Source organism: Peromyscus maniculatus, chromosome 5, assembly GCF_049852395.1.
Source record: "Peromyscus maniculatus bairdii isolate BWxNUB_F1_BW_parent chromosome 5, HU_Pman_BW_mat_3.1, whole genome shotgun sequence".
NCBI classification, from domain to species: Eukaryota; Metazoa; Chordata; class Mammalia; order Rodentia; family Cricetidae; genus Peromyscus; species Peromyscus maniculatus.
The window spans coordinates 50,325,765-50,340,567 of NC_134856.1; the positions used below are offsets into that span (position 1 = coordinate 50,325,765).

A 14,803-nucleotide genomic window follows, 5' to 3' on the forward strand; every position below is an offset into this window, starting at 1 on the left:
TTCTTACCTAGAGGTGATGGCCTTGCTTAGGTCTAGTCTCTAGTCCTCTGCAGACCAAGCACAGACAGCCCAGGTGTCCATGTGTCATTCTTCATCCCTTTGGTTTTTGTTTGTCTGTTTGTTTTGTTTTGTTTTGCTTTTTTTTTGTTTTTTTGAGACAGGGTTTCTCTGTGTAGCTTTGCACCTTTCCTGGAACTCACTCTGTAACCCAGGCCTGGCTCTGCCTCCCGAGTGCTGGGATTAAAGGCGTGCGCCACCACCGCCCGGCCATCCCTTCATTTTTGATATAAACATTTCCTTTAAAACTGCCACATGGAATTCTGGCAGGACCCAGTGGGGTTCCCACATGACCTGGGGTCACTTGTTGCAGAGGGGCGTGGCCCTGAGGCTAAACTGAGGTCAGGTGAGGCAGGGGAAGGGACAGAAAAAAGGGAATTCTCTCTTATCTCAGACAGCAGAGGCATTGCATAGAAATGAATGGTATTATCGCTCTTGACGACAGAAAGACTAACTCAGAGTAAAATATGGCTAGGCTTAGACAAATGTGTAGACTACTTTCGGCCCATTTGGAAGACTCATCCTGTTTTGTTTTGTTTGGGGGGTGTTTTGTTCTAATTTTTTTGTTGATTTTTTTTTCTTGTCAGTTTTTGTTTTTGAGACAAGGTCTCTTATTCCAGGATAGCCCCAAAGTTGCCACATAGCTGAGGATTGCCTTGACCTCCTGAGTCTCCTGCCTTTACTCCACAGTGGCTGGGATTACAGCTATGCACCACCATGCTAAGTTTACGTGGTGCGAGGGATGGAACTCGGGGCTCTGTCCATGCCAGTGAAGCATTCTACCCTCTAAGATACATTCTTGGCCCCTAATTTTGTCATTTTAGCACAGCTGCCTAAACTCAATGAAGACCCAGTCGTGGACAGTTCTTTATGCCCCAAGTTTTTTGTTCCATTCACCATGTAACCCTGGCTGGCTTGGAACTTGCCATGTAGATCAGGCTGGACTCCAAGTCACAGAGATCAGTCTGTCTCCAAGCCTGGAGCGCTGGGTTGGTTAAAGGCATGTACCACCACATCGTCTTAGATTTGTCCTGGATCCTGGACTTTCCAGAATGCTGGAAAATAAAAGTGAAGGGCTGGAGAGATGGCTCAGCAGAAAGGACACTTGCTGTGGCTTCCAAGACACTCAGGTTTCATCCCGGTACTTGCAAGGAAAAACACAGCTGGCAGTGGTGGCCCACGCCTTTACTCCCAACCCTCAGGAGGCAGAGACAGGCAGATCTATGAGTTTGAAGCTAGCCTGATATACAGAATGAGTTCTAAGTCAGGGCTACACAGAGAAACCCTGTCTTGAAAAGAGAAGGAGAGGGAGAGGGAGAGGGAGAGAGAGAACACAGTTGGGGTGACTAGGACTTACCATCTCCGCAGCTTTTCTGACAGCCATACTTACACAATAAGCAGAAGCCTGGGCCCAGTGCAGAGGGAAGGGAGCGAGCATCCAGCTTGTCTGTCTGTGAAGGGGGATCATATCCTCATTGTGTTCTGGTCCTTTTGAATTTTCAAAAAAGTATGTTTATATGTGTCTGTGTATGAAAATGTGTGTGAATGTAGGTTCCTTCAGAGCCCAGAAGAGGGTATCAGATCCCCTGAAGCTGGAGTTACACGAGGTTGTGAGCCACCCAGCATGGGTGCTGAGAACCGAACCTGGGTCCTCTGCAGGAGCAGCAGGTGCTCTTAACTGCCAAGCATCTCTCCAGCCAGTGCCCCCGCCCTTATGATGTGCTTGCTCGGGTCTCTGGAAAGAATCCCAGACCTGTCTGCTCCTCTCTGAGGAAAGTTGCTTCTAATGACTGTGCTGACTAGTTCTACGTCAGCTTGACACAAGCTGGAGCCATCAGAGAGCAGCAAGCCTCAAGTGACAAAACGCCACCATAAGATCGGGCTGCAGGCAGACCTGTAGGGCATTTTCTTAATTACTGATCGATGGGGGACGGCCCGGCCCATTGTTGAGTGGTGCCATTCCTGTACTGGTGGTCCTGGGTTCTATAAGAAGGCAGTCTGAGCAAGCCATGAGGAGCAAGCCAGTAAGCAGTGCTGCTCCATGGACTCTAAATCAGCTCCTGCCTCCAGGTTCTGCTCTGAGTTCCTGTCCTGACGTCCTCCAGTGAAGAACTTCCTTCAATGACATGAAGTATAAGCCACATATACCCTTTCCTCCCAGAGTTGCTTTGGTCATGGTGTTTCATCATAGCAACAGTAGCCACAATATAACAAAATGTAACCATAACATAACACTTTCAGGAAGAGCTATGAGCGTTCTCTTATCCAAGACTGTTTTAGAAAGGTTCTCATAATTACAAGATGTTCAATTAAAATTTGTACAAGTTGAAGATTGAGCTCAGTTGATAGAATGCTTACCTTAGCATGCACAAGGTTCTGGGTTCAATCCCAAGGACCATGAAAAACTGGGCATGGTGATGTATTCTTGTAATGTTTATTTAGCCCCTACCTTTCAAGTGATCCCAAACCACGCTGGAACCCCATTCCTGCCAGAATTCCATGTGGCAGTTTTAAAGGAAATGTTCATATCAAAACCAAAGGGATGAAGAATGACACATGGACACCTGGGCTGTCTGTGCTTGGTCTGCAGAGGACTAGAGACTAGACCTAAGCAAGGCCATCATCTCTAGGTAGGAAGAGGCACAGTACCTCCATCCTAACATGCTCAACACATGACACATGGGCTCCCCTCGATGTTAGTGGCTGGGAATCCCAATGGGAGTGTGCAATCTGTTCACTTTTGGCCTCTCCCTCAACTTATCACAGAACTGGTAGATGGACTGACTCCATCCACAGAGAAACAAGCTAAACTGGTCTAGAGAGAGGCCACTATTCAAGTGGCCAAGAACCTGAGACTAGCTAGGTCATGGACCTAGGGGAAAACATACCCTACTATTCTGCTGAAGGAACATAGCAATAAAATGACTCCTAGTACCACTGCTACTCCCAGAGATCAGTGCCTTGCTTAATCATCATCAGAGAAACTTCTTCCTGCAGTAGATGGGAATTAACAGACTCACAACTCAACAATGCGCAGAGAGTTGAGAGACTTGGGAGCACTCTGTCCTAAATGTCTTCCTCACAGCCTCGAGGCTCTGGGATCTGTTCAGAAGAGTAGGCAGAAAGATTGTAAGAACTGGAGGTGATGGATGACTCTGAAGAAACAGTGTCTTCTAGACACAGCAGGACTGACTGGTGCACACGAGTTCAGAGCCTGTGGAAGCATGCACATGGCCTACACAGATTCAAGCCAGAAGGGGGTCAGCGATGAGAGGGGAAGTGGACACCCTGAACCAAGAAGCTATTTGCAGTCAGTACTCACTGACAAAAAGAAAATGTCTTCTCCAAAGGAGTGTGACTAGGGATGTCAACCGCACTCTAGGGCAGGCTTCATGCCTAGGAGCAGTTGGCCAACACAAAACACACTTCACGTTTTATTTTTGTGGACTTTTTTGTTTTGGCATTTTTTTTTTGTCTTATTGGTCTTTTTCTTGTTTTATTTTCATTTTTGTGGTGTTTGTTTCTGAAAGTGAGAGGAAAGACATAAAGTTGGGTGCAGGGAGGTGGAGGGATCTGGGATGAGTTGGGGGAAGGGAAGAAACATGATCAAAATAGATTGTATGAAAAAAATTTCTTCCCACCAGGTGGTAGTGGTGCACGCCTTTAATCCCAGCACTCAGGAGGCAGAGGCAGGCGGATCTCTGTGAGTTCGAGGCCAGCCTGGTCTCCAAAGCGAGTTCCAGGAAAGGCGCAAAGCTACACAGAGAAACCCTGTCTCAAAAAAAAAAAAAAAAAAAAAATTCTTCCCAAAACGTATCCACTTCCAGAAGTATCATGAGACACATATACTCAACCTCCTTGGGGCACACTAGAGCTGACACAACGCTCTTGAAAAGAAATTATGTCGGGCATGGTGGTGCACTCCTTTAATCCCAGCACCTGGGAGGCAGAGGCGGGAGGATCTCTTAGTTTGAGGCCAGCCTGGTCTGCAGAGTGAGTTCCAGGACAGCCAGGGCTACACAGAGAAACCCTGTCTCAATAAACAAACTACCAAAACAAAGGACTTCATGAAGCGAGTCAAGAGCATTCAAACACTCCCATGCCTTTACCCAGCAGTTCTAGAAGTAAATGCCAAGAAATAATTATAAATGTGGACAGAAATTTCTATGAAAACTTCAGTATGAGGAAAAACAAAAACCACTAAAAACACTCTCATGATTACTAGAGTAAAGCATTTCTGTGGAGCAGAATGGCAGCCAGCCACCTGCAATTCCATTTATGACATATGCTAATGATATGTATGGCAAGGGGAAAATGATCAAACTATATTGTATGAAAAGAATTAATTAAAAAAATGATTGCAGGGAACTCTATCAGGCACTTGAACAGCTACCTGGGCAGGGAAGTGCCTAATGCAAAAAGTTCTTCATGTGTCCACAGAGGCATCTTCTGCATATTTTGTTAGATTATCTGGTCAAAAGAGACACGAGAACTGCACCCAGGGGTATTCCCAGCAATACTGAGAGGATCAGCCATCAAGGCCAGCCTGGACTACACTATGAGATCTCACTTCAAAGGAACAGGAAGAAGGGCTGGCAGGATGGTTCAGTGGGTAAAGGAGCTTGCCGCCAAGCCTGATGACCTGAGTTCAATTCCCAGGACCAGCCTGGTGGAGAGAGAACTGACTCCAGTAAGTGGTCCCCTGACTTCCAAATACACATCATGGCATATCCATCCAACACATGTATACACACATGTGCACGCACAAATACAATACACTTGTAAAGGATACTACAATTTCCATCGGATTGCTGGGGCTCTTGGATTACAGCCAGGGCCTTGCACATGTTAAACACATGCTAACAGTGACTACCTCTCCTGTGTTCCCCACAAACCTAAGGAAAAGTGGGCTCTTTGTTCAGATTGGTCCTCCTCCTAATTCTAGGTTACTCTGAGGTGCTGGGGGTGTGGTTCAGCAGAAGAGTGCTGTTGTGTGTTTCCACCAAGGTTTGTAGACTTTTCAAGCTTTTTTGTGTATGTGTATGAATGTGGGTCCATGTGAAGGTCAGAGGACCACCTTGGGTGTTGGTCCTCACTTCTAGTGAGACGGGGTCTGCAGATGCTTTTCGGTGTGAGACAATCTGGCTGGACCAACTTCCAGAGACTTTCCCGTCTCTGCTCCCTCCTCCTTGTAAGAGCACTGGTGTTATAGATACACACACTGAGTGCGGCCTTAATGTGGGTGTCAAGATCTGAACTCTGATGCTCACACTTGCACAGCATGCCCTTTTACCCACTGAGACATCTCTTAGACACTTAAAAACATTTTAACATTAGCATACGAAGTAACTGTGGGGAGCATGCTGAGGTCAGAGGACAGCTTTCGGGAGTCTACTCTCTCCTACCATGGGACCCAGAGGTTCAACTCAGGTCATCAGGTGTCACGTTCCTTTACTTGCTGAGCCAGCTCCAAGGCCCAGTAATGGGCTTTATAATGGTATTTTTTTTTTTTTTTTTTTGAGGAACAGGTTCTAACTCTATTTTCTCTTGTATCCAGCACGCACAATAAATGCTAATACACACTTAATTTTTGAAGTTGTGTATTCAATAAATTCAATAAACATATAAGCAGTGATATACCAAATACAGGCATTATAAAGTTTTCTTTAAAATAAATGTTTGTTTAGAATAAAATGCTGTCACAAAAACCAGAATTGGGTCTAATAACACAATTTAATAAAATGAGGCACAATGTTTAAGGCAAAATTCATGAAGAAGGTATTTAAAGTTAATCTAAGATCATATTTTTTCATGTCCTTTGGAGGAGGAGGCACAAGAATTTAAATAGTTTAAACATTCTTTTTAGAATATTAGCCATTATAAGGTAACATAAATTTGATACAATAGGACTATCTTTTTCAGAAAACAAACTCCATTATTAATTCATATTTCTGAGTTACATTTTAATTATGTATCTACTTATACATATATTTCTAATACACAAGACTTTAGGTACTGAAAATTAAAGAAGTTAGAACATACATAATAATTTGACCAAAGTAACATCTTTCAGCATCTTTTGTTGGTATTTGAAGCCCCCAACTTTATGAAAAGTTAAGGATGGTTATGCAGAAAGTCTTTCCCATTATGTTCTGTTTCTAACGAATACCAAGTGGGCTCAAAAATGCAACAAACCTCAACATAAGTCTGCTATGACTGTGAGAAAGTGACTACTGGGTCAACACTGTTTCTCGGGAACACCAGTGCTGAGCACGTGAACTGTGAGAACAGGGGCCTTGACCATCCCTGTACACAACACCAACCTAGTTACGGTTCCAATAACAGCAATGCCAACCTCCTCCTAGTTTCTTTCCCCAGCTTAAGTTTTGAATAATACAATTTTATTCAATTTATTCATGGTCAAAAGAATAAAGTATGTTCTAGTGAATGCAGACAGTTAATAACCTTCACTAAGCTACTACTAGATTTTATACATACATAATACACACGAGACTGAAGAGTATGCCAATGACTGAGGCTGACTGATGCTAAATAAAAGCCTAGCAGCACCCATCAAAACCACCTTCTAACGTGTTCAACTTTGAGTTAGTGGAATGCTTCTGAATCCAATCCTTAGTAAATATCGATCAAGAAAAATGCAGTAAGAATAGTGGCACTTATACATATTAAACTATCCCCACTTCGGTCTGTAAGGAAAACTGGTGATAAAACATGCTAAACCTCAGTGACAATATTTTCCTAAGATGATATAAATATGACAGCAGTGGAACTTCTGCTGTCCTTTGTGGGAGCATATACATTTAAATAAAATACTATATAAAAGGTACACCTTTCTACTGGGGGCAGGGTGGTGGTGGTGCTTGATCCTTGGTTTCAGTGGGCTCTGATCTCCTGGCACAGTATGATTAAGATTCCCTCCCCAGAAGCCCTACACACACAGTGGGCCCTGTTGTGGGCAAAGGAATCCCTCAGGATCAGTTTTTCTTTTCAAGTTAATACAGAAGATCACACAGCCATCACCGACAATTTACCATACAATATACGTTCTTTCCCATAGTTCGGGTTAAATGGAAGACTTAAGGCACTTCCTTTCAGATCACAAAGGATATCACTACCCACTATACTACCAAAAAGATCCCACTATGATGAAAATATCAAACTGCATGCTACTGAACTAATGTTATATAACATGAAGTGCTTAATATACAGACAGTGAAGGCTAACTAAATACTTTTCTAAGCAATGGAACAGAACTATGTGCTACATGTCACACTGCCTAAAGCCTACACAGCACCCTTCACCAGGGTTACATGCCTAGTCTAAGTCAAAAACACAGTACTTTGGACTAAATGGAGAGCATTATTTATAATAAAATCTCTACTTTTATATGAAAGGCAAGTCATTTAGGTAAAAATTAGGCACTTCAAAACTAAATGCAGCTAAATAATTTTACACATATACTTTTACTAGTAAAGTTGTATCTACAAGCACTCACATGGAAACTCACATGGTTTTTTTTATGTAAATAGCCACTACTAAATACTTGATTTGCACTAAAAAAAAAAACCCCACACAAAACAAAAAAGTAAACATTCACCAAGGCTACCTGCTGTATTATAAACCAGACCAATGAAGAAATACTTTCCAACTCTGGGAAAAGCAAGGCTGAAACAGCTTGCTGGCTCTGCTTTACCGGGAGCAAATGGAACAACAGCCTCCAGCAGCGGGGACCGACAGAATAACAATAATAACAGTAATAAACTTAGTGATAAGGTTTCTTGGTGGCAGCAGTAGGCCATTTTGCAAGTCAATTTTAAAACAATTCCTTATTACTCTACAGGTCTTTGTTGGCTCAGGGATTTCCCTGGTACCTATGACTTCTCTTTCCCTATCCTTTGCTGCTTTTCAAGATTTGTTTTACATTGTAGCAAAGGGCCTCTTCTTGAGTCTTTTTAAACCCAGTATTTCCAGTGTCTGTTAGAACTGTGGTGTCTGCAGGAATATGTTGCACTATTGAGGGCTGCCTTTTATTTTTATTTGCATCACCCCCAAACATCTCATATTTGAAGTCAACTTACAATGTATGTTTATTTTTAATATTGGCAACAAAATTTTAACATGGAGATTTTTAGGCCAAGAGGCACCTTTGGCACATTTCCATGTAAAATACTGAGCTGGGCTCATGGTTTACACTTGTGATCCCAGCAGCTGGGAAGCTGAGGCAAGAGCATTACAAGCAGGCCAGACTGGGCTACATAGTGTGTTCAAGGCTAGCCTAGGCTACACAGCCAGGCCCTGTCTTAGAAAACAAAACAGCTGTATTATGAAAATTAGCTCTTGCTGATTCTGAAACTCTAAGAGTTCATTAGCTGGATATACATGGGGCTTATAACTAGCGAGACAGACTACCGCTCAAAATATATTCGCTGACTTCAGAAGATGATCATATTTCTAGATGGCCAATTCCTATCTCACCAAGTGAATGTCTATAATCGGTTTTTAAAAAAAGAAAAATAATGAAAAAGAAAGAAAACTTTTTAGCAATCACTGGCAATAAAGGATAAGGCCAAAGATGAGTAAAAAAGGAAAAACAAAAAAGGTCAAACAGCTACAAAAGATTTCATTGAAAGCTATACCTGCTCTGCTTGGACTGTAGCTTGCTCAGCATGCACAAAGGCCTTGGGATCTATCCCTATAATCCCTACCCCTGCCAAAAAGACAGCTGCACACTGATGTGGTATACTGTTCAGAGTTTAACTATACACATAAAAAACCCACAATAAACACTTTGTTGAAAGAACACCATAGGATACATCTATATGCCACAGGCTGGAATATTTACATTTATGAAAGATGAAACAGTATACCTTCTTTCTAGAAGGCTGGAAAGGGTATGTATGGTTAGATGCTCTATTTACAAGGCTATTTACAACAAATAATTCCTAAAGGGCTACTCAAGCTATTACTTAGGTCAAGATGATTACAAGTATTTAAACCAGAAGAATGTGGTCCCATCAATTTGAATGTTTTCCGTGAAAACATTCTGTTATTTAACTAAAGTTATCTAATTTACAGTTTACAAAGCATTTACAGTATGACACTTGGGTACGGCCCAGGCATCTGTGCCTTTCCTAATCTTGAAGTCTACAGCTTACAGTTGCTCACTAGGTAAAATATAAACTTTGTAACTTCTATTATACAATTATGTTAGCAGTAGAAACATCACTTCTATAAACACAGGACGAAAATTTCTAAATCAAAAAGAAAAAATAATCTTACTACACTATTCCGAGGGAAAGGTAAGGGGACTCACTATAGCAGCGTTTCACAACTGCAGCCACGAAACTCTCGTGTTTCATGACGTAACACAAACACACACAAACCCTGAATTACCCTATAATCTACTAATATAGTTTACTAAAATAATCTACTAAAATAAAAATGATATATACAGGAAACCTAACATGCGAACATTCTCAGCACACAGTTGGCCTCTAACAAAGCACTCTTGAAGAGATCACCTGACACCCTAACGCAATCTGAAACTACCTTTAGCACTTACCAAGCAGCCTTCACGCTATTACAGGTTGCTTACTTAATCATCAGTAGTGAGAGTTAAAGATTTTCTAGTGTCAATTTAGAATTTTAATATTAGCTTTTATCGCATAATCAACTAGTTAGTAAAATTTGTTAATGTTCAATGATAATAATTTGTTACTATTTTTCTCCCACACCTTAAGGATGCCAGTTTCATTAGTGTTTTCTTTTCTGTTTTCTCGATAACCTCTTTCTCCATGTTCAATGGTTATACCAACTTTGTGAACTAGTCTATTGTGGATGACCATCATGAGCTCTACTTCTGACTCCCTTCAACTGTCATGATATCTAGTTGTCGTTTGTCTTTCAAATGCAGAGACAGTTTTGGTTTAGTATACAACAAGCAAAGATGACACATTTGACAGTTAAAACCCACCCCACCCTAACCCACCCCCACTATGAGACAAGTTTTCATGTATATAGCCCAGGCTGGCCTCAACTTCACTATGGCGCCTAGGCTAACTTTGAACTCCTGACCTTCTGCCTCTACCTCCCAAGTGCTGGTGTGGAGGTGTGCACAACCATGTCCAACTTTTCCTCATTTAGTCCATTATTATAAAGCAGCTTTTCTCAGATTACTTGTCGTCTAGATTTTTCTGTCAAGAACGATGATTCTATCTTTTGGCAAATAGATGGATCTGACGGTATAGCCTTGCTTACACAAGATCACTACAGTTAACAAAATGAAGTTAAGATAGCCATGGAAGCAGGTGGTGGCCAACACTTTAATGCCAGCACCAGGAGGTGGAGGCAAGTAGATCTCGGAGTTCCCGGCCAGCCCATTCTACATCACAAGTCCCAGGCCTGCAGGACTCAGGGACTATCTATAGGGTTTACTTAGTCTGTGAAAGCATATTTCCAAGTGTTTTGTTTGCATAGTGTCAGGTTGTAGGCTGCTCTAAAGTCATTTCTAGACTAAGCTTCCACATCCTTGCTAGGCTTAAGGCACTGTAACACATTACATCACAGCTAGACTGCATAAGGTTAGTAACAATCACACCAAACAAGAGCTAAGATTTAAACAGTCCATTGGAAAGTGATAGTCCTTACTGTACCAGTTAGTTGGTCAGAAAGGCTCAAGTCAGGGGTGACACAGGGGAAGGCCCAGTCTATCATGGCAGAGTGTTCAACACAAACCAGGACAACTCTGGTAAGTACAACTGTCATCAAGTCTTACTTTAGTCAACCCAACTGCCCCAAGTGACACCACTCCAGGCTGATGATGACTGCTCTTCAAGGTGTACCATTCTGCTAGTGTTTCATCAAAGACTTCAGTGAAAATTGTGACCAACCAGCTGAACTGAATTGAGAACTGCCATTTAGAATAAATTACACTCAAAGAATCTAAACGTGGAACTGGACTCAATCTTGCTGAACAGATAGATGGAATGCAAAACCTTTTACATCACTGCAACTCTTACATGGATATTCAAGATGAAAACACTAAGGTTTCCAATCAACTTCAAGCTCCATTTTCTTTTTAAGTATCTTTGTGTAGTGTTTAGTATTTCTCAAGACCCACTGCCGCTCAACCCAGAAGAACTTTCTGCATTCTGTGTGCAGCAACACTGGCTTCATCTTCCGAGTCGGACTCACTCTGGGATGTGGAGCTGTGGGATGCAGAAGTACAGGGGGAAGAGCATTCTGGAGAACACAAGTAGTGCATCAGGGGGAGGCGATACTTCCCACAGAAGTCCACAAACTTAATCTGCCTGACACAGCAGTCAAAATAGACGCTGTGAAAGCTGAGGAGTCACACTTTGGATTTTGTTGTCACACAACACCAAGTAATTCAGAGAAGGTAGATTTGCTAATTCTGGTGGGATTTCTTTAATGAAGTTTCCTCCAAGGTATAAACATTCTAAACTCTGCAAGTTCTCGATCTCGGCGGGGATGCTCTGCAGCTGGTTGCCGCCCAGGCTGAGGGTCTGCAGCGCCCGCAGCTCCAGCAGCGAGGGGGGCACCTCCTGGAAGCAGTTGCCGCTGAGGTTGAGCACCTGGAGGCTGCGGCAGAGCGGCGACTGGGCCAGGCCCTTGGGCAGCGAGCCCGGGCCGCCGAGTCGGTTGTTCCTGGCCAGCAGCGTGCGCAGGCCGCTCACCGTCAGCAGCTCGGGCCCCAGCGCCGTGAGCGCGTTCCCGCTGACGTCCAGGAGCTGGAGGTGCGGGAAGCCCCTGCCCAGCGCCCGCGGCAGCGACGTCAGCCGGTTGTAGGGCAGCAGCAGGCGCAGCAGCGCCTCCCGCGAGCCCCGCCGCTCCTCGGCGCGCGCCTCCAGTTCCGACTCCAGCGCCTCGGCCGAGACGCTGAGGCGGGACCAGTTGAGTTCGGCATCTCCGAGGGCGGCCTCCTCCATCCCGCCCGAGTCCCAGGCCGCCGCCGCCGCCTCCGCCAGCGGACGCCGCGGCGCGCCCCGGCACCTCCAAGCGAACGCTGCGTCGGAAGTGGCGGTCGGAAGTGGCGCGCACGGCCCGGGGGCGGCCGGCCGCTCACCCCGCGCGCCGGCCCCCCTATAATGGTATTTTATGAACAATTTATTCTAACTTGTCCCTCAGAACTTAACTCTTATCTGAACAAAACACTTTCTAATTTTCAAAAACATTTAATTATTGTATATGTACATGGAAATACCCCTGCACTTGTTTATCATTCATGTGGGGACCGGGGTTTGAACTCAGGTCATCAGGCTTAGTGGCAAGTGCCTTTACCTGCTGAGCCATCTCACCAGTCCCCATCCCCAAAGACTTTTTTTCAAAAATTACCCCACCAGGCGGTGGTGGCGCATGCCTTTAATCCCAGCACTCAGGGAGGCAGAGGCAGGAGGATCTCTGTGAGTTCGAGGCCAGCCTGGTCTACAGTGTGAGTTCCAGGACAGCCAGAGCTACACAGAGAAATGCTGTCTCGAAAAACAAAAATAAAAACAAAAATTACCCCATGCACGAATGTCATAATGAAACCCATTACGTTGCATGCCAACTTAACAACTTACATTGTGTGAGCTGGAGAAATGGTCCAGTAGTAAAGAGCACTGGCTGCTCTTACAGAGGACCCAAGTTTGATTTCCAGCACCCACACAATGGCTCACAACCCTCTAACTCAGGTTCCAGGGGATCCGAACCCTTTTCTGACTTGTGTGGACACCAGACACACACATGGCATGCAGACATACATGTAGGTAAAGCATTCATATACATAAAATAAATCTAACTTTTAAAACATTTTTACATTGTGACTCAGTCTTTTAAAACTGTCTTAAACACTCAAAGGGAAGGACTTGGGCCAAGCAGGGAAGGCCTGGCCACCCATTACTGGTGGTGCTCTCCCAGTACATGCTTTTTTCTTGTTTTACATTAGAGTTTACTCATGCTTCTGCTGCTTTAAAAAGCGGGCTGGGGCGATACCCCTGGCTCAGGTGGGCAGGCCCAGGGGCCTGGGTCCTATGCCACAATGCCCAGGAACTGAGATACCCAATTTCTCTTTGGGACAGATCAGGTGGCTTCTTTATTTGGAGAAGGAAGGGGGGGCGGGGAATCTCTAACAATTCCTTCTAGACTGCCAAGTATCCACCAGTTAGCGCAATCATTATCTTCCTGACCCTGTGCTGTGGCCTTTCCTTTCCTTCCTAGCTTCTTTGGCTCTGTTTTGGCTTTCTGGGTGTTGGGACTGCAGGCCCATACTACCATTCCTGGCTAGCGTTACGGTTTTTGTTTTTCAAAAAGGCTAGGCATTGTGGCACATGCCTGTAGTCTAAGCACTTGGAAGGCTATGGCAGGAAGATCAGTTCAAAGCTACCTCAAGGCCAGTGTGAGTTAGATGAAACCAAAACACCAGAAACTATGAAAACAAAATAGAACAAAACCTAGGTAACAGACAAGACGTTAGAGACCAATTCTGTAAAGCAGATGTCTAGAGTCCTATTCTGTCATCATTGAGGAGATGGAAAAATCTAAGAGTTCAAGTCTAGCCTCTTCTAAGCAATTCAAACTATGTGATTACAAAGCAGTTTAATGATTACCGCTATCACAAAATGGTCAGAGCATCTGTCCACATAGCAGTACCACTTGGCATTAAAATGATTTATTTACATTTAATATACAACTTAGGGAGCTATGCACCAGTGAAAATAAATGAGGGCAGAGAGAAGACGGAAGGGAGAAAGTAACAGCTCATTCTCTAACTGTCCAAAAGCCGAGGGTTTCCACATAGGAGAGGCAAGTTAACGGCTGGAGAAGGCAGGTCAGGCCAGCTCACAATGATCAGTGAGCTTTTCTCCCCCAAACAACCAGTTATTCCTAACCTGCTTCCCAGGCTGGATTTTATTCATCTGTGACTAAGTCTTCCAGGCACAGAGATTAGCCTGAGGCTGCAGTATGAGGATGTGACTTCCTAGGCAGCTGAGGCACTGGAGAATATATGTCCCTGAACGTAATACAAAGATACGGCACCTTGGACACTGGTGTATCCACTTGGATACAGCTGGGATTTTCCATTCATCAAGTAGCTTAGATCTTTGTTCAAAGAAATAGGCGGCAGGAGCTGCCTGCTTCAGAAGACAAGCCAAGCCAGCGCCTCTGGAAGCTCAAGGCACTGCTGTGGGTAGAAGCCCTGACAGGTGGCTCCTGGACCACTAGAGTAGAGGCAGCACAGAGCACCTTTCTAACCTAACCCTCCACCTCCCACCATGGGAGCCACCAGACAAGGAGAAGGCCAGCACAGGCTGGCCCAACCTAATTTTGTAAATGGCTTAGCAGCAAAAGCAGGTAACATGAATACAGAGGGTTCTTTTATTTTTAATTGGTTAGGTTTTTGTTTTTTGTTTTTTTTTAAAAAAGTGTCTTGTTGTATGGCCCAGGCTGGCCTTGAACTCTGGCATCTTCCTGCCTCAGTCTTCCAAATGCTAGGATTATAGATGTATGTCACCTAGCCCAACAGGGTGTTTTTGAGAAACAATGAAGCCAAACCCATTCAAATCTGCTCAATTTCCCCTGGTTCTACGATTTAAAAAAAACCAAAACCGAATGGGTGAGGAGTGGAGAGAGCGAGAGGGAGGAGAGAGGAAGAGCGACCGAAGGGTGGACATGAGGAGAGGGAGCGAGAGGGGACGTGGGGAGACAAACGAGCTCCGGGCGGCAC

At 44.2% G+C, this 14,803-nt stretch overlaps 1 protein-coding gene across 1 annotated transcript; it reads right to left on the reverse strand.

The window, feature by feature from the left end:
- Positions 1 to 5,717: 5,717 nt before the first annotated feature.
- Positions 5,718 to 12,105, reverse strand: LOC102927544 (leucine-rich repeat-containing protein 58). Its single transcript, XM_076572190.1, has one exon. It carries the CDS (start codon positions 12,024 to 12,026, stop codon positions 11,400 to 11,402), a length of 627 nt encoding a protein of 208 aa, XP_076428305.1. The 5' UTR covers positions 12,027 to 12,105; the 3' UTR covers positions 5,718 to 11,399.
- Positions 12,106 to 14,803: the final 2,698 nt, after the last annotated feature.

Bases quoted from the DNA above. Each gene is read 5' to 3' on its own strand.
- LOC102927544 (XM_076572190.1), bottom strand. From the start codon at position 12,026: ATGGAGGAGGCCGCCCTCGGAGATGCCGAACTCAACTGGTCCCGCCTC.